General features: G+C 42.5%; 1 protein-coding gene across 1 annotated transcript; it reads left to right on the top strand.

The window, feature by feature from the left end:
• Positions 1-205: 205 nt before the first annotated feature.
• On the top strand, positions 206-23,388 carry LOC133109830 (sodium-dependent neutral amino acid transporter SLC6A17-like). Its single transcript, XM_061219485.1, has 12 exons — positions 206-341; positions 6,520-6,979; positions 11,362-11,519; positions 15,279-15,405; positions 15,749-15,930; positions 17,413-17,523; positions 18,413-18,654; positions 19,728-19,920; positions 20,822-21,014; positions 21,259-21,418; positions 21,967-22,129; positions 22,570-23,388. Exons 2-12 carry the CDS (start codon positions 6,679-6,681, stop codon positions 22,939-22,941), a joined length of 2,202 nt encoding a protein of 733 aa, XP_061075469.1. The 5' UTR covers positions 206-341; positions 6,520-6,678; the 3' UTR covers positions 22,942-23,388.
• The last annotated feature ends 1,644 nt before the right edge of the window (positions 23,389-25,032 follow it).

Below are 25,032 nucleotides of genomic sequence, written 5' to 3' on the forward strand. Positions count from 1 at the left end.
GATTTAACTGCCTCAAAAATTCCACCGGGGGAATCGTGTTTTGCATATTTAAAAAAAATTGTTGGCAGCAAGTTGCTATTATTAGATGCTAATAACTTTGCAATGTGATCTGCCGGGCTCCTGCGTCAGCCTATACGCTCTGCACGGTGCATGTCAATTTCCAACCGAAGCAGCATGTGATCCTCGCATCCTCGCTCGCACAGAAGCTGGGTACCAAACTCGTGACTGGAGGGAGGCAGGTTACTCGCCGATTATATCCGCTCTTCGTGTGATGGTATTAATTCCGGACATTATTTCTTTATAACGGCACAGGAGGCTACACGTTATTTGCATCACTCAAGGTAAGGAAGGTCAATCCAGGTGCGCTTCTGTGATGTTTTTCTATTCTATCGTTTTTACCTGTCGTCTTTCAGTGTGATTGAAGCGGTTTACTCACGGATTTTGTTTGGAAATAGCATATATGCTTCTAATGGCAATCTATTTGTCGCGATTTTGTTGTACATCACCTAATCCAAGTTGCTAGGTAACAGGGTTAAAGCTCACCTTGTCTAAAGACACACATTAATTAATGAATACGAAAATAATACCTAATTTACCGTATGTGTTAAATGCATGATACTTTTATTTGCTCAGTAAACGTGAAAAGATGCTTGTAGCTAGTTATGCTGGGATAGTATAGCTACTATTCAGATGTTTGTGTTAAACACATTAAAGGAAACAGCATTTTAAACAAAGTCTGCATATGAAGTCCACAATGAATCATCTGCGCATTGCATCTTTGCTCAATGATATGTATTGCTTAAATAATTAATGTGTTATTGAGTAGCAGGGTAGTTTGACCTTGAAGGCAATTCATTCCATGTAATATTTCCATGTTTCCATGAATCAGTTATTGGTCATGTTTTTAAACAATGCTAGCCACGTAGAAGCTATTGGAAGTCGAATATTAACTACGACCTGCGTGTTTGCGATACGAAGTCCCATTAAATGACAGATAGCCTAACTATTTTGTCCACCCTTATATTGTAGTTATCGCGAGGTTTGTCAAAACCTTTGGGCAAAGCGAAAGTTTCCTCGGCAGTATATCGCATACATACGAGCTACATTCCAAAAAGCCAAGTGGCTTAGTCTATATATACTCGGTGTTGTAAAATATTGCTGTGGAGAGTGGAAGAGTTCGCTCCGTCCAAACACCTCCCACTCACCCGCCCTGTTGTCCCTGGTGTCCAGGACAGCTGTTTTTTTTTTTTTTTTTTTTTTTTTTTTAAGCGGTCAAGACATTCTACATGGCAAAATGTTGACTTGATATCAGTGGCACAGATGGAAAATACATTTCAGCTATTTATTTATTTAGGTTACCAGCTGATAAGTTAATACAGCCTTACATGCACATAATGTCACACTCGTGCAGTAGCCTACAATCTTGTGAAGACCAGTAAATAAGTTTATAGGACAATGACAGGAAATCTAGAGATCAATCACTTAGCATTGAATATCATCAATATGCAAGTATTAATCTCATGCAACAAATCAATGTTGAGTGACACTATCAGATACTACACTGTCTAGATATATATTTAATGTTTTATTATTATTTCATTCATCAAAACTACAGACCTCTTTTTGACTTGCTGCAGCATGATTATAGCAATGCTCACACTGCATTGCTGTAAATTATTAGACCTTTAGGTGTGACATGGGCCTGCCATTGAGCCAGTGATGAGCTCTGACTAACCAGCAAAATGTTAATATCATTAATCCATCTTGAAGAATCTTTTCATTGTGGAAGCCAAGATGCTAATGTTTGCACATGGCAAAGGGGTCAATGCATCATTGTGAAGATGTGTTCTAGTTTTCAGAGTTCCAAGGACATTCTCTGACCTCAGATTCATACAAATCTTTCCATCAGCTACGCAGTGCCACACACAAGCTTTTAACAGTATGCATATTAAGTAGTTTTTTGTCTTCGTAAATTGTGTGAAATGAACGTGCCTCCTTTAGCTGGAGCAGACATATCATGCCTTTAATTGTATCTCATTGCAATTAATTCCATGTTTGTAACAGCAGTACACCAAGTGGTGTCACTCTGTCGGAAATAAAGACGGGAGAAGAGACAGGGAAGCAAGCCTATTGTACTGGAGTTGCCTAGCAACCAGACAAGACATAAAAATGAAACCCATCTTTCATGAATGACACTTAGAACCTGCTTGGTAATGATTTCTATGCAAAGTTCTGTGAAGGACAATAAAACACTTTTGCCTTCCCACAGTTATAAGACTTACCTATAGGCCTATGGATGGTGTTGTATGTACTGTAGTTGTGCCCCATCTATCCGTCAATCTATTTATTAAATCACCTATCCTCATTAAATATTGCCATCAAAACATTTTGGAACAACGATGCATTTTGCTATAAAGACGCAAATCATACACAACATTATTTGATCATAAAACAGGTGCACATTAAATCTGACAGCATTGGGTGGCTAGAGAATCAACAAGGCATTCTACCTTTGCTACCAACTAGGTAGCTAGATAACTGTTACACACACTTAAAACATTCGCCAAACATTTTTGCTGCCCCTAAGCCACAGAACAGACAGGAAATACATTACATTACATTACATTATTGGCATTTGGCAGACGCTCTTATCCAGAGCGACGTACAACAAAGTGCATACCCATAACCAGGGATAAGTTCGCTGAAGGACCCTAGAGGGAAGTACAATTTCAACTGCTATCTGTAGAACAGAAATAAGGACGAGGGATTTTTTATTTTTTATTTTTTATTTTAATTTTTTTGTATTTTTTTTTTGAGAACAAATAAACAAACAAACAGAGCAAAAGTGACCAAAGTGAACTATCCAAACACTGCTTACCTACTAACTAAAAATACCGATATACAAAGCACATCACAGAGACAACAATTAAGGTTCACAGGGAGGTAGCTGCTTGAAGAGGTGTGTCTTCAGCTTGCGCTTGGAGGTGGGGAGAGATTCTACAGTTCTGACCTCAACGGGGAGTTCCTTCCACCACCGTGGAGCCAGAACAGACAGTAGTCGTGAGCGTGAGGTGGACGAGGAAAACGAGGAAAACGCTCCGGGTACAACCACGATATAAATTCCATTGATAAACACATAAAGCAAAGGGGACCACCGCACATTAAGAGTTTATCTGTAGCAGTGTTTTATCAACAATCGGGTCACATAAACACAGTTTTGAACTCAGCAAAGCAACTATAGAATACTTTAGATACTTTAAATTGCACTGCGCACACATTAAAAGTAATTAGCTAACCAAAAGCAACAACTGTAATTCAATAAAACGTGGTTACCTACCTCATAAAAGAACAAACACTTGTTTTAATTCACTCCATGCGATTCATTCTTACAAAATTACAAAATATTTTGTCTTAATCGCTTATTCAAGGGGAAATTATTTTGGGCGCTTTCTAAATTTCACTCCTGCCTCCGGCCTGCCTCATTATTATTGGGTGCGTGTGCACCCGGTGGAGGAAGTAAAAGCTTAAACCAGGAGTTCCGAGTGTTGTTTTTTGTTCCAACCAATTACATAGAAATAATTTTTCTGAAAGGTCTACGCTGGTTCACCTTTGTACTTAACTTGAGTACAGTAACATATGGGATACAATGGTGCTTGTACAAAAGACAGATCATAATATGATTGAGCTAATTAAGTAATTAAGAGTAGGAGTTGGCACAAAATCCTGAAATTGAATGGAAAGTGTTGTGCACCTCTGACTTAAATGAACCACTGGTGCAGAGAGCACCCCCAAAAACCAGCAGACATAGCAGTTATTCCTTATGTTGGGTAGCTGATCCAGTTGTCGGCCTAACTACATTACAACTGGACATGTTTCAGATTTGGGAGGGTTCTCAGTTTTACTAAGTGCGGTTAACCGGCTAACGCTAATCTTGCTCTCTGAAACGGCCCAACTAAGCATGCTGCAGTTGACCCTTGGTGTTTTTGCAGATAGAACTACATGGGCTTTGTCATTGTGTATTCAAGATACTATCGTCACTGTGATTACGTGACTTGTTTGACTTGTTTATTCAATGGCGGTTCAATGGGGCACTGTGTTTAGCATGCAGTGAGCAGTGAATGTGAATGATAATCAGGCTGTCTTGAGCATAGTGGATGATGATGGATTGCTCTGTAGTTGTCATACAACTATTATGCTATGACTTTCATGTACTGTTTCAAAAGACTGGACCTGACAGAAATGATCATATTTTGAGAGAAACCCTTTCAGATTCTGTTGAAGTTGCCATGAACATGGTGCTTGACGTTGAAGCTATAGAGCTGCTGCAGCAAACCCTGGTCTTGGAGAAGCAGTCACCTTTCTGGTTTTTGCTCTATCCGAGGTTGATCACAAGCATTTGCCTGAAAATGAAGAGCCTAGGCCTGAATACATTTGGCTGAATGGAGAAACACAGAGCATCCTCCAGCACACATTCACCTGAGTCTATTAAACCTAATAATGAATCCAGTTATACAGTTACAGGTTTGGATGGAGCATGAATCAGGGGCATCTCTGGCACTCCATGACCAAGCCTGCCTGGCTCTCTTACGGAGGTTAGGATTACGTTGTGGAGGCCACTTGCAGTGTGGACCCACGGGAGTGGATTGCTTTAGCACACAGAGTGAGAAATTACACGAGGCTCTGCCAGTGCACAGGATGATGTGTGCTGTATGGAAGCTGTAAGCCTATGCGGCTGAGACCCACTGCTGTGTCGGTGGGCCAGACGCCATCTTGAGAAGTCACCACAGCACAGACGGCAGCGCTTCGTCCTCAAAGTGACCTTTCCATCTCTGGCTCTTTTATTCAGGCACACCAGCTGTGGACTGACACACACGCATAGAAATATGCATCTCCTCCTCATTAAGCAGCCAAACGCTCGGGTAAAGCAGTATGCCAAAGTATGGAGTGAAGCTGGGAGCCCCTGTGTGTCCGTCCGTCTTTACACAGGAAGCTGTGCTGAAGGAGAAGCTGCCCACATTAATTCTGAGGGTTTAAACTTCACGCTATCTGTTATTTTAATTTCTTACTTCGTAAGAGTATTTAATCTTTTCTTTCAGTTAATAATGACTGAATAAACTGAGCCCTTCGGCACGCATCGTGGGATTGCCTGACAAGCGACCACAGCTTCTTCGCTACCTCACACGCATTTCCGCCTTCTCACCCTGGACCAGACCAACAGGCTTCTGGGAAGGGGGTCGGGGGCGCTGCCAATCAGAGCACAGGATTAGAGGGTTTATGGAAAGCTTGCGGAAATCCTTTCACAAGAACTCGGGCATTTTACTGTGTTGTGATGTACAAAAGTGAAATTCCCCTAGAGACCGAAGTATAAACTTGATTTTGGGAGAAATTGAGGGATATTGTCAAGATTAAAATGTCAGTTGTCTTGACGTGTGCTTGGAATGAGTATTCATAAACTCTTTCCCCTGGGTTTCTCATAAAACCCTTTTTTTTTCATGAGTCATGACAGTTCTAACCAGAATCACTTACTGAAACGTGACTGTTAGGCAAACTATCAATAATATTTCAGAGAACATAAATAGGTGAGCTTAGAAACCCTGACAGATTTCGAGGTTTCACCTTTTCATGTTTCTGACACTGTACATATAATCAATCTCATCAATGTTGAACTGCTATTAATTTGAACCTGCTCTAAACAGAAGATTATATTCAGTGTATGGGAATAAAAAGGAGAGGGGTCTTGACCAGGATAAGCACAGAATCCTGCACTTTGTATTAGCTCACTGTCAAAGCAGGATTTAGCTTATTTCCCATTAGTGCTGTGATACCAGCTATTGAAGTCCAGGCTAAGAAGGTGGACTCCTTGCAAAAGCCTGTTAAGTAATGAATTCCCTTTTCCTTTTCTGTATGTTTTATGATGTAAGTTCATGATAAACCTGTATTATTACTAATATAATTATTAAGAATGTTTAATAGTATTATTATAAATAATAATAATAATAATAATAATAATAATAATAATAATAATACGTTTATCATAAACTTACATTATAAAACATACACAAAAGGAAAAGGGAACAAATTTAAAAAAAAGGTTAATTAAAAATGTCAATAGGTGTGTGTACAAAGGCTATGTCAGTGTTGGGTGCGATGAGGAAACCTACTCATATTACCTTGTCATTTATATATCAGCCTGATATATCAACTGGCTCATTCAGTAAAAGCACTTGCCACTAATGTATCACTAGAGTATTAAAGTAAGTATGTAGAAGCTGAGAAAATAAAAAAAGAGTCAAATTGATTTTAAATGAGATTATTCCTCTCTCAATCAATGATAAAATAATTTACAAAATTATATTCTACATAATTCAATTGTATGTTATTGATATTGTACAATTGCATTTTTAGAACTGTTCAGATAAAGGCAAATGCTGCTGTGTTCCCAGCCATATTCATCCATAAAGAATATTCTGAATGATTAATTGGCTGTTTTATTTGTCTCTCTCTCTGTCTCTCTAACAGGACTAAGAAGAAACAGGGCTTGATTGTCGTCCCCTCCCGACTTTAGCACATTTAAGCATCCAGCTAGTCGTGTCCATCTCTCCAGGCCAGCCCCTCTTCTCCTGTGCCCTGTTGTGGGCTTTTTCTTGTTTGTGGGTCCACCAACACTAAGAGTCCCAGATGCCCAAGAACAGCAAGGTGACCCAGCGGGAACACAGCAATGAGCATGTCACTGAGTCTGTGGCTGACCTGCTGGCTCATGAGGAGCCTTTGGACTACAAGAGCAGTGTGATGAATATGGGCGGGGCTGCTGGCGGCCCTGCCCAGAAAGGCAAAGGCAAGGCCGCAGAGACACCGCTAGAAAATGACGGACGGCCCGCGTGGAACAGCAAGCTGCAGTACATCCTGGCCCAGGTGGGCTTCTCTGTGGGCCTGGGCAACGTGTGGCGCTTCCCCTACCTGTGCCAGAAGAACGGTGGAGGTGAGCTAGAGCGCCCTCTGCTGGCTGTTCTCTTAGTACAGCAGCTCTGCAGGCTTTAGAAGTAACTGCACTCATTATAAAGTCTGAATAGTGGTTCCTTTTTCAGTTTAATAATAAAAAAAAGTAAATTCCATTTTTATTCAGGAATTTAAATATCCATATTTGGTAATGCTGAATTTTACACTGGTTTAAACAAAACGGTACATACTTAAAGAAAACAATAAGATCCACTGTGCTTCAGAACTCATATGCATTTAATTCTTGCTACATTCGGGATTAATTTTGCGGAAATTGATTTGGGTTCTGGATAATATTTTCAGGTTGATTCTGAAACTGGAAAGGATGTGTTTACATGTGTAAATAATAAAATAGAGACAGAACGAATTGCACAAGGAACTAAGTAATCAGTCTTGGCTATGGTCTTGGATGGATGATATCACAATAAGTCTTACAGTACCTTTCCGCTAGTCTTAAATCTTGCCACAATAAAACCACATTGGAGTTTCTTGCATGGAATAATCCCAAAGAACCATGCAAGTTTTACTCAAATTCGGAAGGTTATAACAGGATGCGTAGGAGGTGTGAGTGGCTAATAGGATGCTGACCTGGGATGTTTGTTTTTGTCCCCCTGTTGTCACTGTTTGTAGACACATAATGTGTTTTAGAGTGCTGATCACGGATTTACGACCTCAGACACTTTGACCCAGACTGCCGTCAGTGCATGACAGCTACACCTGGCAGCAAGTTCACTGCCAAAACAAACAAATATTTGATTCTGATTGGCTGATGACGTAGTCTACATTCATCATGGTAAATCCTTCTCACAAGTTATTTTTATATTTATACGGCAAAGCATACTGACTGCATAAAAAAGCAAATTCACAATGTTTTCATAATCTAGCTAAGGTAGACCGGTATTCTTGAATAACATTGCTGATGGAGCATAACAGCTGCATAGATTGCTACTGTGGCTTTCAGTATGTTGGCAATAGTCTTACAGCCATATTCATTTTCATTTGTTTTCAAAACCTAGCTTGAGCAGTTTTTTTCAGCAGGGCAACCATCTTTTCCCCACCATATTAGCTGATCGCTAACAATGGAATGAATGGGGCTGGTAGGGTTACCTCTCCTTACCCCTTTCCTCATGTCCTCATGTCCCCAGCAGCACATCAGCTCCCCACCCAGACTGCTCTTTGATTGATTGCATTTGGCTGGAGGAACCCAGCATTTGTCAATTGATCAGATGACATGCTGGCCACAAACCGTACAGGCACTGCCTCCTTTCCCTGTATAAGTGTGCGAGAATACTTTGCGTGTGAAGAGGATTTTTACATACAGTATTTAGCTGATTATATTCTGAAATATATTGAACGGGAAAGGTTTTTATATTCTTCCTTATTTCATCTTCTAAATTCAGATTTATATGCAGGGTTTATTTTCAATATTACTGTAAATGAAAACACAAGCATCTGGCAGACATTCCCTTTACTATTGCTCTGTTCATGCATAACCCTCACCTGATCATAAGATAACTTTTGTTACACCAAAATGGAGCACATAAATGTAAGAAAACTGTCTAAACACCTGAACAGAACCCATAACCATTACAATCCCTGTTTTCTAACCATTATACCACATAGCCATCCCGATGCCACTTGTTTACTAAAACAATAGATGAGACTGTATGTGTCAGGACGTCAAACCCATTGCAAAGGCATTAAAGAAACCTGCCCTTATAAGTGTTTTTTCTGGTAGCTGTGTTTCATGATGCTGGCCCTTGTCCCAAGAGAGAGCGGAAGTAATTCAACATAGAATTTACGCGATGCCCAGATTAGAAGCTTAATCAGGGATTTCACAAATCCCACATCTGAAATATCTTGATGCTGCCTCTATTTTGGTGCCTGTTAACTCCTGGTCCTATGATTGGTGTGTTTGTATGTGTGCTGTTATGTGCGTGTGTAGGCCTACATGTGTGATTGAATCACAAGTGGAAATTAGCACAACGAGCTGTAAGCCCCCTACTCCCCGGCATCGTCACAGACTACGCAGCTGGCATTTTTCCCTGATATATAACAACATGCCTCTCCGTCACCTTTCTCCCTCATCTCTCCAACTCCCCGCAGATTTTCAGCAACCCGCAATTAGTTTTAATTAAAAGCTGTGGAAAGCCAGATTGTACAATTCCTCCGAGTGATGGTGTCTTGCCCTTTTAGCGATCAGGAAAAAACAGGAGATAACCACTTTTCCAACTCACCGAAAGCACCCCGTCTTATGTTGTAACAAAAGAAAACCTAGTTCCATTTAGATGGTAGAAAGGCCAGAATGTAATAGCTCTTCTTTGTGTTTTCTCCACGCATGAACTCAGTCAGATGTTTTCACTAATTAGTTCAACCTCTAGGCTGAAGACTTGTGCTAATTAGCGAATCCTGGAGATTGGAACGAAATACTGGGGAGGACGTTTACTTTTTCTGAACCTGGATTTTCCACCTCTGCAGAAATGTCAGTTGGGAACAGGTATCTGGTGACGTAGCCTCTAGAGCAGGGATCCTCAAATCTGGCCCGGGTTCTCTTCCCTTCCAGGTAATTAACTCAACGATTAGTGCTACTGATTGGCCAGACTGGCCTCACCCCTGACTCTGTCTCTGTCCCATCCAATAAAACTGAAAAAGCTCCAACAATATATACAGTGTATTTGGACAGTGGCACGATGTCCTTTTGGCTCTGTACTCCAGCTCATTGGATTTTAAATGAAACAATGAATATCAGGTTAATTGCAGACTGTCACCTTTAATTTGAGGGTATTTAAATCTATGTCGGGTGATCCACGTAGGAATTACATCCCTTTTTATGCATAGTCCACCCATTTTAGAGGACCAATAGTAGTTGGACAGTTGTCTTCTCAGCTCTTTCAGATTTTTCAGGTGTATTCACTTGCTTCCTTTGTACAGATATAAGAACTGTTTCAGAATCTGTTTGTTTGTCAACATCACATGAGTACGAGTGTCGTGCCAAGGAAGCCATTGTGAGGCTCAGAAATAGGAAATAAAAACAGTAAAACAATTCAGTGAGTATAGGCCAAACAATATACTCACTGAAATGAACTGTTTGGAACATCATTAAGAAGAAATTATGTTCTCCGCATTTATTCTGGGAGAAGTGGTCTGTCACCATGGCACCACTGTGGGTGACTATGACTCAATAGAGCCATTCAGCAACAGGAACAGGGCAGGCTATGTGGTTATGAACAACAAAAAACGTATTGCTTCCAATGAAGTGATGCCATGCACCATAACTCTATATGGATGCTAGCGATATGATTGTTCTGTTTTATGCATGTATTTGAAATACTTTTAGTACTATTATTTTTGTAGGTTCCTGCATTATAGTAGAAATAAACTTGCATTTCATTGTAGCCTACTTTATATGCACATAGACCTTGCATTGAATCTAATGTGCTTTGTATTAGAGCGTGTACTAAATGAATGTAAAGAGATTGTAAAGTTAGCCACTCTAATTAGTTACTTATAGCTTGCTAGCTCTCGCCATACTGCCAGATTCAACTTATTAACTATCAATTCAGAGCTTTTGAATTCACGTCTGTGACCAACAGATCAAACCTTCTGGGCTAAGTTGGTGGTGGTGTTGGTTATATGCAATGATAGTGACCCTTGCTACCCAATGTTACCTTTTAGCCTTCAAAACATAATGCACATTCAGAATCTCTCACATTTATCATTTAGTACTATTATTTTTTTTATTATATACCCTGCTGAAAAAAACAGCTCAAGCTAGGTTTTGAAACAACTGGTAGCTGGTTGACCAGTTCAGACCAGCTCCATATTCATCATGGTTTGACCAGATCAAGCTATGTTTTGAAACAGCTGGAAGCTGGTCATTTCAAGCTGGTCATAGCTGGATTTTACACAAGAGTACTAGATGCTCTGAAATGCACTCATATTTTTATAGCTCTCAAGTTCTCTAATAATGACATCACTATTCAGATTCCTAATGATGTCACTTCCGCGTTTTTCTTCTCAATCACAGTTCTGTGATCTCAATCAAGTTTTTTGGAGTGGCTAGTGACAATACAATGACCGGTCCTTCTGTAATTATAAGCTTCAGTTAAAAAAACAAAAAACTATTCCATGAAATCCAGTTGCGACATGATTCTCCCACAAACTAGATTACTGGGTATGTTAACCAAGAAATTTAATTTCAAAGCCTTCAAATAGAAAAATGGCAATGTTAAAAATGTTTAACATGTTTATATTTATGGTTTACACTGCAACAGAGAATATTTTGCTTTACTTTGCAAAATGTACACAGCATTGTTGCCTTACTAGTAGAAATTCATATTGTGGTCCTTATCGCATCCTCTGCAGGAGCCTACCTTGTCCCATACTTCATCCTCCTCCTGATCATTGGGATTCCTCTCTTTTTCCTGGAGCTGGCGGTGGGGCAGAAGATCCGTCGGGGGAGCATCGGAGTGTGGAACTACGTGTGCCCACATCTGGGTGGAATTGGAGTGTCCAGTTTGATGGTGAGTGAGGAGAGTTAGCCTAGTTATGAAATGAATGACCCCTCTATGTGATCTCATGAAAAGCATTGTTTTTAGCTCCATTTGAATTTCAATTTGAAGAAAACAAAATCTGCCCTTTTCATTTTCTGCAGATGATAATAATAAAACTCAGTGCTAATGCATTTTTTTAAATGGTGCTACTTATACAAATCTCTCCTGATGACTGGTATCAAGAGCTCCTGTTTAAAAGTGTACATAGGCTACATCAACCTGCATGGTCTCAGTGACTTGTCAAAATCTTATTGATTGCAAAATTAGTCATATCTACAGTATATGTCCAGTACATCAATCAAGCACGTTGGCCTGCAAATGATGTTCGTGCCACTCTGTACAGTGTACACAGCCATTTCAGATCTTCCCTTGTCTCTAGCTCCCATAGTGCATTGCAGTCTTTGTACAGGACTATGATGTGTCTGAGATTAAGGCTATAAACTTGTTAGGAATTGTATTGCAGTGGCACATTGGAAGATCTGTTTTGCAGAGCACAACAAAAACCATTTGAAGCTTAAGATAAATGAATCAAGCTCCAACTGGTAAATATTAACACTCCAAGTAGTGCAGTGTAGTATATGTGCAGTATATCACCACAGGAAATGGTGTGAATTCTCAATTCATTGCCTTACCAAAGGGACACCATAAAGCCATGCTCATGTCTTTCTCCTGGCATGTACCAATACCTCTGAGGGCTTCATTTCGGGCTGTGCTTTTGTGCAGACAGAAAATCACAGCTCAGGCAGAGCAAGCCACACAGAACTGCTGGAGAAAGATGTGGAGCAGAGTGCTGATAGTGATCGGACTGTAAATTGATAACTTCTGGGCTGAGTCCACAGTTTATCAGCTTGAAGTTGAACCTGAGCCAAGTGACATCTCCAGTGGAGAGCAGGGAGAAGTCACAATTCCTGTGTATCTTGGCTGATTTATGACGGTATAGAGGTGTAATATGTATCATAAGGTATCGCTGATCATACCCCAGTCCCCGGGTGATATATATGTGTTAGTACATATAGCCTATTTACAATATAAGAAAGGTAATACCGTGTTGAAACCTTCATGCAATAAATGGGCTTCAGAATTAATGGGTTTCTAGGAATGGATAAATAAATAAAAGGCTTTGCATTATAGAAGTGAGGCATGTAGTTTTATATACATATAAGTCACTGGTAAAGGTAATAAGAAAACAGGCAATAACCATGAATGCATCAGAAGAGATTCACAATCACAGATCACGTGCCTACTCCGTCAGATAAACCAGCCCTCTGGTGTTCACATTTGGACGGCTCCAATTAAGGGAATCGCTCAACGCGACTGAGTGTTCCCACCCCGCGGTGCGTCGCGGCTCCCCGGTGGGGCCTGTGACACCTGGGATAACAGAGGACGGCAGGCCGGAGGTGCTTTGAGGTGACCAGGTCAGGTCGTATTGATTGTGGTCGTCGGACTGCCGTTGCCCGGGCCGACCAAACTGTGCCAAGAGCTGCCAGCAGGCCGAGTGGTGGGAGTCCGTTTCTCTGCACAGCTTGTCTAAAAATAAGCCTTAGCCACTTCCCATTAGCGTAATATGACTTCCTGGTGCCAAGTCTGAGTAATGCCCTGGCTTTGACATATAGAGATGTGACCTCCTGCCATGACACATCCTATTTTCATGGAAATGCAGCTTGTATTGTGAGCTTCAGTATCCCCTCTATCTAGCCCCTCTCCCAGAGAGCTTTGTTCTGAGGCTAATCAATCCTCTGGTTTTTCTGGTGGCACATTCAGTTAAAGCAGTGGGGCCCAGTGACCAGGAATCCTTTTGAGCAAAGCACAATTAGCCATATCGTTTCCTAGGGAGGGAGAGTTTTAGTTTGCAGCCATTTTGTTCTGCAATAGCAAGAAGATGCTTGCTGGTTGATCAGTCTGCCTACACCGGAAGACTACAAGATGTGCAGTACTCCAGTGTGAATGGCTGAGTGAATCAGGGGCTGTAACGCAGAGCAAACAGAAGTGGTTAGCTCCCTGCACACTTTTGGGGTGTGCTTGCTAGTCTGTACCTTTCCAAACTGATGGAAGATTCAGCCATGGGATTCCTGACTCCCCAGCGCAGGTGTAATTGAGAATCCTTAGAATGGCAAAAAAATGGCATAAAATGAATTTCACAATTCATAACATGCCGTGGGTTCTGAATGTGGTCACATCAGGTGATCTGTTGCACACTGACCCCCCCCCCTCCCATACAGCAGAGTGTCTACATGGATACATTGCTGCATATTAATCAGAGAGTGGGACACAGGGGCATTCCAAGCCCTCCCTGCAGGTTTCCTGAATGGAACATGAGGTCCTTTTCCCGGATGGAGCCGGCTTCTCGCTGGAGCGGAACCTGACTAAACGTGGCACTGAGAAGGCGAGCGGCTATAAATACCTCTTAAAAGATGGCCACAGAGGCTCTGAGAGAAAGCAGCTCAATAATTCATTGAAATCCCGACTGTGTGCAGCTTCGACCCAGACCCTTATCAACACAGAGACTTGAAATAGCCGCAGATAAAAAAGGACTGCGTCTGTGCAAAAACAATTTTTTTTATTAATGGTCCACTAAATTGTCACAAAGAATGGCATCCTGTCCTTTCTTGCTCTGTCTCCCAATAACACAACTAGCAAATAGAAAAAGGGTCCACATATTCCCATACAAGCATAGTTTTATGAGCAATGACTTTGTAACTGTCTGTTTGCTCTAAGAAGGTCAGCTTAACATCAAAGCCCTGTGATGCATGCACCTGGCATGTACCTGATTTACATCGAAAAGCGTTCCAGCTTAACTGACTATTTGAGGGTTGCCCAACCCACTACAAAATCAAATTTGGTTAAACCCCCAGTGGTTATAATGTAGTGCAGCCATGATGTACTACATTATGTGTACTACATTATGCAACACATACATTTGACAGTATTAGCTCCCCTAATATTAACTTTTGCCAGTTGTACACCAAATTATATTTCATTGTTCAGTGCCTTCTACACAATTGTAGAATGACATTCAATTAAAAGCACCCAAGCTTGCACTAAATATTTGAATTCACACTACTGACATAGGCTACGCTTTGCATATTTTGTATTTAAAAGGTTATGTCCACAGACCAGCACATCAACAAGCCACTATGTTGCTGAAAGCTGGTCATTGATGGTGCAACCAAGGTGGTTTGTAGGACGATTGCAGTGGTTTCTGGGACAACCCCATACCACCAGTGATTCTAAGGGGTGACTTCAGCAAGCTCACTACCTGATTGTTTTGGAATGGTGTGTTTAGGGTAGCGGGGGTTGTATGGGGCAGTCTGTAGCCAAGTGGCTAAGGTACATGACTGGGACCTGCAAGGTTGGTGGTTAAAGCCCCAGTGTAGCTACAATAAGTTCTGCACAGCTGTTGGGCTCTTGAGCAAGGCACTTAACCCCACATTGCTCGAGGGGGGATTGTCCCCTGCTTAGTCTAATAAACTGTAAGTTGCGTTGGATAAAAGTGTCAGCTAAATAATTGTAAAGTACTGTACATGCAACATTTAAAAGAGCAGCTTTCTGAAGGTATCTGTCCGTGCTGAAGATAATAATTGATTAAAAACGGATGGTGGGTAAAACAAATTAATGAAATAAACTCCCAGAACTCGGGATTATCTTTGGTGACGCAGATGTCTTTTTGTGGGAAGCACAGACCTTTCTGCCGCTGAGGGATATTCCCTGAGCAGTGTCTTTCCTCTGTAGGTGTGCGGCTTTGTGGGGCTCTACTACAATGTCATCATCGGGTGGAGCATCTTCTACTTCTTCCAGTCCTTTCAGTACCCACTGCCCTGGAGTGAGTGTCCAATCAGGAGGAACGGAACACAAGCCAGTAAGTTGTCCTGTACTGTCAGGCAGACACACTCTGTTCTATGTGTTAATATGGAGAAATACACCATTCAGGAACATAACTTCAATATGTCAATAAATAGAATATATGACAAAATAAATATTCTTATCAGCCAGAAGCCCACAAACAAGTCAATATGCTGACTATTTCCCTAATTTGGAAAGGAGTTCTATCTGATTATTAAAATTGAGATATGATTCAATGCAGATATGATGACATGAATCCCTGTAGGGATTTTTAATTAATTAATTTTACCAAATCGGAAATATGGGATTTTTCTCTCCTCTCTGTCCACTTTCCTCTCCTCCTCCTGTTCCCACCCCAGTTGTGGAGCCCGAATGTGACAAGAGCTCAGCCACCACATACTTCTGGTACCGGCAGACGCTGAACATCACCAGCACCATCGCAGAGAGCGGAGGCCTCAACCTGAGGATGACCCTGTCCCTGCTGGCCGCCTGGCTGATCGTCTGCCTGGCTGTCATCAAGGGCATCCAGTCCTCCGGGAAGGTAGGGACCACCACAACATGCCAGATCACACAGGTTACACTGCTGATTGTGCTGACAAAATCCCAATGTGCGCAACGGTTTAGTCACAACTCAGTGGTCTTACACTGAGATGACTGGGAAATGCTGGAAAGCCAGGAATCCTGCCTCACAGTACAATACTGGACCCCCTTCTAAGGTCTTTGAAAAAGTAGGTTTTCTATTAAATGTTGTTCAAGATTCTAAGTCAGTGTTCTATGAATTTTCTAGAGCAGTAGTGATTGTTATATCAGTGTTAGAATGTCCAGTTAAGAACATTCTAATCACTTATTTATGATCTCATACCATAAAGTGTTAAATGAAGTTAAATGGAGGGTCTTAGGCTAGTCCTACCTGGATTTTTCCATATTATTTTTCAGGGCTTGAGGATAACTTAACCTAACCCAGTCAGGTTATTCATCTGTCCAGGACAAATTCATAATTTACGACTGTGAATTACTACACTGTGAATTACTACACTGCCTGAACATTGAAACAGGTTCAATGTTCATGCAGTAGCACAGAACTGTCTTCATTAAAGCCCATTAAAGCGCCATGTCCATATGTGCATTTTAAATTCCGTTCAGGGAAAGTTCAGGCATCGTACCCATGTTTATCTGATTCTCCTGCATAGGAAAGTAAGTCATGTTTTCTGTAAATATTTGAGCCTTCAAGGCCAGGCGCTGTGCGGCTGCTGAGTGATCCAATGTCCCTCGAGTGTAAACCTGTGCATTGCGACCCAAGGCAGCACGACATGGCCCCTCTTGTGCCTCTGATATATAAATACAAATGCCTGAGAGGGTCCCCACATCCATGTCCTGTGAGCACATGTAAATAAATGCAGTTCTCTGTGGTTTGCGGAAACTGCTAGAACCTGTTTGAATCAGAGACAAAATATTTAAATAGGGCCTGAGTTTTGTTATTTCCAAAGGCCAAATCTTGTGTAATGACTTCAAAGAGAATAGTACATTATGGATGTTCGCAGATCTGACCTTACAATTATGATTTTATCTGAGCTTTAAATTACCATGAAATGTTATTGAAATTGTACTTGAGAATGAGCCTCTTCCAAAGTAGAAACACTTACAACAGATCCAGATACATACAGTAAACGGTTACAGATGTCTTCCCTCTTACACACAATTAGCACCCTTTAAAGTCTCCACATAAGAGATTACTCCAAATAAATGTAAAAAAAAAAGGTTTCCTTTAACACCCAAAATATTTACTTTCCCATACTAGTGTGTCTTTCAGGAAATATTTAATTCATAAGAAAAAAATGAATTAAATCAGCCTCAGGGAAAGTATTTAATCAATGGCCATTTTTCTTTCGTCACTTATAAATGTGTATTTAAAAACTGGTTTAAACATCCAACATGACTATGTCCCTGGGGTATGTTTTCATGTAAAGGAATGGCGTTTGACAGAGGGTATCCATGGTGACGGCATTGTGTATCCTCCCCCCAGGTGATGTACTTCAGCTCGCTCTTCCCCTACGTGGTGCTCTTCTGCTTCCTGGTGCGGGGGCTAATGCTGAAAGGGGCCATGGACGGCATCGCTCACATGTTCACCCCCAAGGTGGGACACGCTGCTCGTAGCATTCAATCCAATCGACTCTCTTGCGTATTGTGCTCTTTACACAAAACTGTCACAAAGACGCTTTACAGAGTGGCTGAAAAAGAGCCAAAACAGAGCAAAAGTCCAGGCCTGAACTCCCAAGTATCAAGAAAAATAAATTCCCCAGGAGAAAAAAACCCTTAAACAGTGGTTCTGTCTCCAATAGGAAGAGATCTCAGGAGGGCTGGTGTAAAGTAGGGATAGGATGGAACAGAAATTAAATAAGGGATCTATCATGGCACATAAATAGGGGTTGAGCAGGGTACAGTTGAGATAATAAACTTTCTGGAAAAGTTGAAGTCCAAATGAAGGGATATATAGTGTACAGTTTAAAGGGGCAGGGTAATACATTTTAAGTTTTTCTGTAGGATTTGATTGGCAGTGTCTCAACCATCATAAGTTCCACCTCTTTTGAAAGTTAAAAAGCAATTGCAATTCATTTTCTGCTTGCAAGTATGGCCACTGTCCCCCTCTAGAGGCTTGCTGTGGGAAATCACTCCAAAAAATTTGAATTGTAGTTCAACCTGCTTATGGGAAACAGATGTCCTCAACCTATGGCCTATCATCAAATAGTCTTGCTGACCAAGGCTAACCTATTAACTAATCTACCTGGATGCAGGGGGCAATACTTGTTTTTCGGACCTTCAATTCAGCTGAATTTACCAGCTTTTATGGTAAATTAATTAAATTTAATTAAAGTCCTGTTCTGGTAACTGTAGTGCTCCAGGGTAAACTGGCTGTGAAAATCTAATGTAAACATATCTACATACAGCTGCAAGGTATAGTAACTGTTTCTCTGTTTTTGGTGACCTGATGCCCCCCTGGTCTCCCCTCACCCTTCCCTTCACAGCTGGAGAAGATGCTGGACCCCCAGGTATGGCGGGAGGCTGCCACGCAGGTGTTCTTCGCCCTGGGCCTGGGTTTCGGAGGGGTCATCGCCTTCTCCAGCTACAACAAGCAGGACAACAACTGCCACTTTGACGCGGCGCTGGTCTCTGTCATCAACTTCATCACCTCCGTGCTGGCTACGCTGGTGGTGTTCGCTGTCCTGGGCTTCAAGGCCAACATCATGAACGAGAAGTGTGTTATTGAGTGAGTGTGTTCATCAGTGCCGATGGCCCTCTGTGTGTTCAAGGTCCTACAGTGACACCTGTATCCAGGGGAGGAGCTAGCCTTTCACACATATGGGTGCAAGGCATGATGAGGGCAAGGCCACTTTAAAGATACAGTACATTTCAACTTCAAGTCTGATTTCTAAACATATATATCTGTTCTTTATGCAAACGGTAGTGTTGCAGTGTTGCAGTGTTTTTCATTAATTAGACCTAACTTAGTGTTTATATTTGGGTACTCAGGGGGCCTCCTATGGCTGTTCATAGGGGTGTGCTGCACCCCACTAAATCCACTTCTGCCTATATCATGTGTGGAAAGGAACTAAGGTCACAAACCGATTCTTAGAGCAACAGTCTAACCCAGCCATCATCAAATCTGGACCTCAAATCCAAATCTGGCCCTGGTTTTCTTTTCTCCCAGGTAATTAGCTGAACAATTAGTTCTACTGATTCGCCAGACTGTCTTCACACTTGATTCCTAGGTAAAGGGAGGATGGAAAACCAGCAGTTTATCGGACCCCAAGGGGCTAACCTATTTCAAAACTATTTCTTACAAATCCTATGTAAGTGCAGTGCATTTGGAATTTTCTAAGATTCGGTTACCAGTAGATACCAAATACATTTAGATTTTATTGCATAATAGGGAATTCATCCCTTCAATTTAAGTGAAACTGTTCAGGTGAAGAATTTAGCAGAGCATACTGTAAGTGGACTGCCACCTTCTGGTGTAGTCATTGAATAACAATTCCAGGCTCTTACATGTAGTATTTGACATAACATAACATAATTTCTTATTTAGCTGACACTATTACCCAAAGTGAATTACAGTTGATTAGACTAAGCAGGGAACAATCACCCCCCTGGAGCAATGAGTTAAGGAACTTGCTCAAGGTCCCAACAGCTGAGCGGATCTTATCGTGGCTACACCTGGGCTTGAACTTCCAAGTTTCTAGGTCCCAGACATGTACGTTAGCCATTAGGGTACAGCCTGTATTTGTTCAATTTAAACCGCATTTATTCTTAACAACAATCTTTTTCAACCCCTGGCCGTAGGAATGCAGAGAAGATCCTGGGCTACCTCAATTCAAACGAGCTGAGCCATGCGCTCATCCCTCCCCACGTCAACTTCTCCCACCTGAGCACCACGGACTACGCCGATATGTATGGGGTGATCCAGAAGGTGCGGGAGGGGAGCTTTGCCAAGCTGGGCCTGGAGCCCTGCCTGCTGGAGGACGAGCTGAACAAGGTGCGCTGGCCCTACCCTCAACCCGCCCTGCGTGGCTCACTGAGGAACCTGTTCACCAGGTTCACCAAGGAGGCCGCTCTCAAAAGAAATAGTATTTGTGCTACTGAGGTCATCAAAAGAATCAGGTTTTATGCTTGGCTGTTAAGTCTGATGAACGACAACCAGGGGAGGCAACCTCCGAGTTGCCAATTTCCAAACAAGCCGTCATATTGTGTAGGTTGAGCATGCTTACCAACAGCACAGCTTAACCAGTGTTAGGTCAGTGTATTGCCTTGATTCAGTCAGTTTACTGTAGCTCATTTCGCAAGTTTAAAGAGAGCTGGAAATGGGCTGAATACCCATGCTGTAAGTCAGGGCTACCCCACCCTGTTCCTGGAGATCTGCCACTTCCACTCTAATTTCCACCCAGGCACACCTGCTTGCACCCATTAGCAGCTCAAGGAGATAAAACGTGAATTAGGCAAATGGAATGTCCTTGTTCCTTCAAATGTCAGTTTGAAGCCATGTCAGTTATAGACTTAGCAGATGGGGAGAGGTGGATTTACAGGTTGATCATGTATTTGTCATGCTTTCCAAAAAAATTACTTATGGAAAGGATGCGCTCTTCCTTGCTCAAGAAAGGTTTGGGAGCCTCCTAACTTCTACTTCCAGCTCCTAGAAGGAACATTTGACGTAATTGGAATTTAAAGATAGCGGACCTTGATTGATTTCCAGGTCAGGTAAAGGAAGATAGGAGATAGGAGGTGAAAGATAGACTGGAAAGAGTCCTTAGCTGTTGTGCTCTGTTAGAGTTGAAGTGAAAATCTACAGGATAGTAGATCTCTAGGAAAAGGGGTGGGCAGTTATGAGCCATGGCAGCCACTATACTGTCTGTTCACCACTGACTCCCCCCTGTGTGCAGGCAGTGCAGGGGACAGGCCTTGCCTTCATAGCCTTCACCGAGGCCATGACCCACTTCCCTGCCTCCCCGTTCTGGTCGGTCATGTTCTTCTTCATGCTCATCAACCTGGGCCTCGGGAGTATGATCGGCACCATGGAGGGCATCACCACGCCCATCGTCGACACCTTCAAGGTGCGCAAGGAGATTTTCACAGGTGAGCAAATTGCAGCTGCATTAATATGTAAGTTTGTGAGTCATTGGTCACTTTCATAGCTCCCCATGCCCTTTCTGCTGTGGTAGTGTGATTTAAAAAAAGATTATATGAAACAAAACAAAAAAACATAATTGTGTATTCAAGTGCAACGCTGGTAGACTGGGACCATTTTGTTTAGCGATCTCTATCCCAAAACTCCTTCCACAGGGATTAATACTTTCTTTTCCTGGTTTCTTTGTGTCAGTGTGCTGCTGCATCCTGGCATTCCTCTTTGGGCTTCTGTTTGTGCAGCGGTCTGGGAACTACTTTGTCACCATGTTCGATGACTACTCTGCCGGCCTGCCCCTCACCATCGTGGTCATCCTGGAGAACATCTCAGTGGCCTGGATCTATGGCACTAAGAGGTAGAGTGTGACATCAGGATGCGATCAATGTGACATCATAGAGCCACAGGGTGTGGAACAGTGTGACACTACATAGGCCCAGTGAGAAGTCCAGGGTGACATCACAGAGCCATACATGGTAATGTACCCTAGTATCACAGAGTACGGTGTGACATCACAGAGCTCCATGGTGTAGTTCATTGTGGCCTTATAACAGAGGTCTTCACCTGGCCAGAAACAGGCTGAAGGATTCAATACCCATGCTAAATAAATGCATGCATACTTTCTTTTAGTCAGGTGTTGCATGCATCATGCATTGAAAAAGGTGTACTGCACTGGGCACAGGAGTACACAATATTCTTTTAGCCAGTTTAGGCATCAGATCCCTATACATCTAGAACTAGACACCCTTGACTATCTGCTATCTGATCTCTGGTATCAAATACTACACAACATTAGCCACAAGATTGTGACATTACAGAAAACCATGGCACCAGGACAAACATCATAGGCCAAACCCCCAAAAGAGCATATTCATTTCTCCCCTCCCCCCCTCCTCTCTCTCTCAGGTTCATGCAGGACCTGGAGGACATGCTAGGTTTTCGGCCTTATAGCTTCTACTTTTACATGTGGAAGTATGTCTCTCCCCTCTGCCTGATTGTGCTCATTACCGCCACCATCATCGAGATGGCTGTTAGCCCGCCAGGTTACAATGCCTGGGTGCAAGACCTGGTGAGTGCCTACATATCACAACAAATCAATGCAGTTATCCATGTGTCTCAGTCATGTATATTTCAGCAAAGCATCTCCACACAGATGTATAAAAATACACAAGTATCTCAACCTGGGCTCTGACCAATCACTTGATTTCCCTAATCCATAATCTGTGAAACTCCACTGTCAGTCCATGCTCCAGGCCGGCTGGCGTGGAGTTTGTGTGTGTTTACTCTGTGGTACTCCTCCCACCCTCAGACACATTAGGTGTGGTCCTGCCATTGCCCTTGACCAGGACACTGGGCTCAGAACTGGAGTTGGTCCCCAGGCCCAGGGTCTAGGATGGGTCAAATGCAGAGGACAAATGATCCCATTGGGTTCAATAGTCTTACTTTCTTTCTTAATAGTCTTTCTTTATCTTTCTTTAGTAGCTCATCCTTTACCCCTGTCCCCTCCAGGCTACAGAGCGCTTCCAGAGCTACCCCCCATGGGCACTGGCCATGTGCTTCACCCTCATCATCGTCGCCATGCTGCCCCTGCCCCTGATCTTCATCGCCCGCCAGTTCAACCTGATCTCCGACGGCTCCAACAAGCTGTCCGTGTCCTACAAGAAGAGCTGCATGATGAAGGACATGTCCAACCTGGAGGAACAGGACGAGACGCGCTTCATCCTTGGGAAGAACCCCAGCGAGACGCCCTCGCCCATGCCCAACCACCGCTCCTACCTGGGCCCCGGGAGCACGTCGCCCCTGGAGATGACCAACACCGCGCCCAACAGCCGCTATGGAACCGGCTACCTGATGCCCATCACGCCCGAGTCTGAGCTATGATCGCATACCTCCCCCACACGCGTGCATACACACATACACAGACACACACATGCACACACTGTACACAGGCACACAGGCAGGCACAATCATACACACACACACATACACAGACACACACATGCACAGACACACACATTCACAGACACACACACACATAAACACATACACACACAGAGGCAAACACACACACACACACAGGCACACACACTCCAGAAGGACGTTCCCCTTATGGAGAACAATGGTGGGGACACGGCAGCATTCCTCACACCTTAACCTCTGCCTTCTGCTGCCACGGGACGCCCTGCTCTCCTCTCCCCCACTATTATTAAAGCTGATGTCTCTCACTCGCCATTGTCAATTACAAAGTAAAAAAAACAAAACTACAGTATGTGAACATCCCCTGTGAACTTCCACACAATCCATCTAAATCAATGAGTCAAAGGGAATTCTCAAAGAGACAAAGAGTTCTGGGGGGGTTAGGCAGGGTGGGGTGGGGTGTGGGGGTTATTTTGAGGAAAGGCTGGAGTGGAGGGAGGCGGGGTCAGATATCAAGGGCAGAGTCAGATATTCCCCATAGGCCTCTGTTCTTTCACACTACAAGGTTAGTGCGGGTTAAAGTGTGTGAAATGTACCATGTACCATGCCAGAAGGCACTCAATGCAGCACATATTTTTACCAAGAGGGTTCTGGTAGGAAGAGGGTACAAGAAAGGGAAGGTTTTCCTGAACATAGCTGTAAAATATCGTAGATAGGTAAATATGTAACCAATCTTAGAACCTATAGAGTGGGAGATTCAATATAACAATCCACCCTCATTCACAAGACATGACTATTCTAGCATCAGTAATACAGGTATTTATTACAGTACAGTATTTTTTTTTAAAGCACATTTATATCATATACCATATTGAATATTATCACTGAATATTGACTAAATCCGTTCAGCCAGTAGTTTAAAGGTGCTACAGCACTTCACCACCTAGAATTCAAATAGGAAGCTGTACACTTCCAATGATGCACTCTCTGTGTCGCTGTATCTTATCACCTGGCCATTCTGTCCTCCCTCCGATCCTGTTCTGTTATAAATGCTGGATAAATCAATTATTAGTGGTTAATTGTTATATAGTAGCACAGCATCAGAACTGTCAAAGAGCTCCTATGTTCAAATGTGAGATTGAGCCCACACTAAAGCCACAGAGCATTGTGGAATTACCACACTACCGTCTCCAAAGCATTGTCAATTCTATTTAAAAACCCTCCAGACAACTTTATAAAAAAAGGTGCCAGGCAGCCTATATTTTAATATAATATATGTATACAACATAAATGTTGTAAATAAAAACTCAAGCTTTCAACCTTCAGTTATTTTAATCTTTTAAGACACATTTACGGCTTGTTTCACAGACACTAATTAAGTTCAGGCCTGGATTAATTGAGTTTCATATGAATCTACATGGCGGGCACGGATGGTGCAGTGGGTAGCACTGCCATCTCACAGCAAGGAGGTCCCCGTCGGTCGGACGGAATTTGCATGTTCTCCCCGTGTTTGCGTGGGTTTCCTCCGGGTACTCCGGTTTCCTCCCACAGTCCAAAGACATGCAGGTTAGGCTGATTGGAGAGTCTAAATTGCCTGTAGGTATGAGTGTGTGAGTGAATGGTGTGTGTGCCCTGCGATGGATTGGCGGCTTGTCCGTGTCTGTGAAACTGGTCCTTAAAGATGCTAGCAAAACCTTTTTCCTTGACTGAGACTCTGACGTGTGACTGTGACAGGAAAACAGAGATGGCCAATTTATCAACTTCAGGAGATCTGTGGAAAGCCACTGGTTGAACCAATGGACTCCTTTTCACTTCTCACTTTTGACTGTTGAGCTCCAACTATATATAGTGTGATACAGTAGCTAGTTTTGTAAGCGTTATATTCCATAATATTATATTTTTATGTATAAATGTGTCAGGGAGAGGTGGACTTAAGATATTGCTCTCCCATATTTTTTCCTTCTCTTAAAGCTATAGTATAAATATGCAGCCAGTGGCCATTATGGCTCTAAAACAACGGCACCTCTCCTATGGGGAAACACTTTGTAGGTAGTG

This window comes from Conger conger, chromosome 14 (genome assembly GCF_963514075.1).
Source record: "Conger conger chromosome 14, fConCon1.1, whole genome shotgun sequence".
NCBI classification, from domain to species: Eukaryota; Metazoa; Chordata; class Actinopteri; order Anguilliformes; family Congridae; genus Conger; species Conger conger.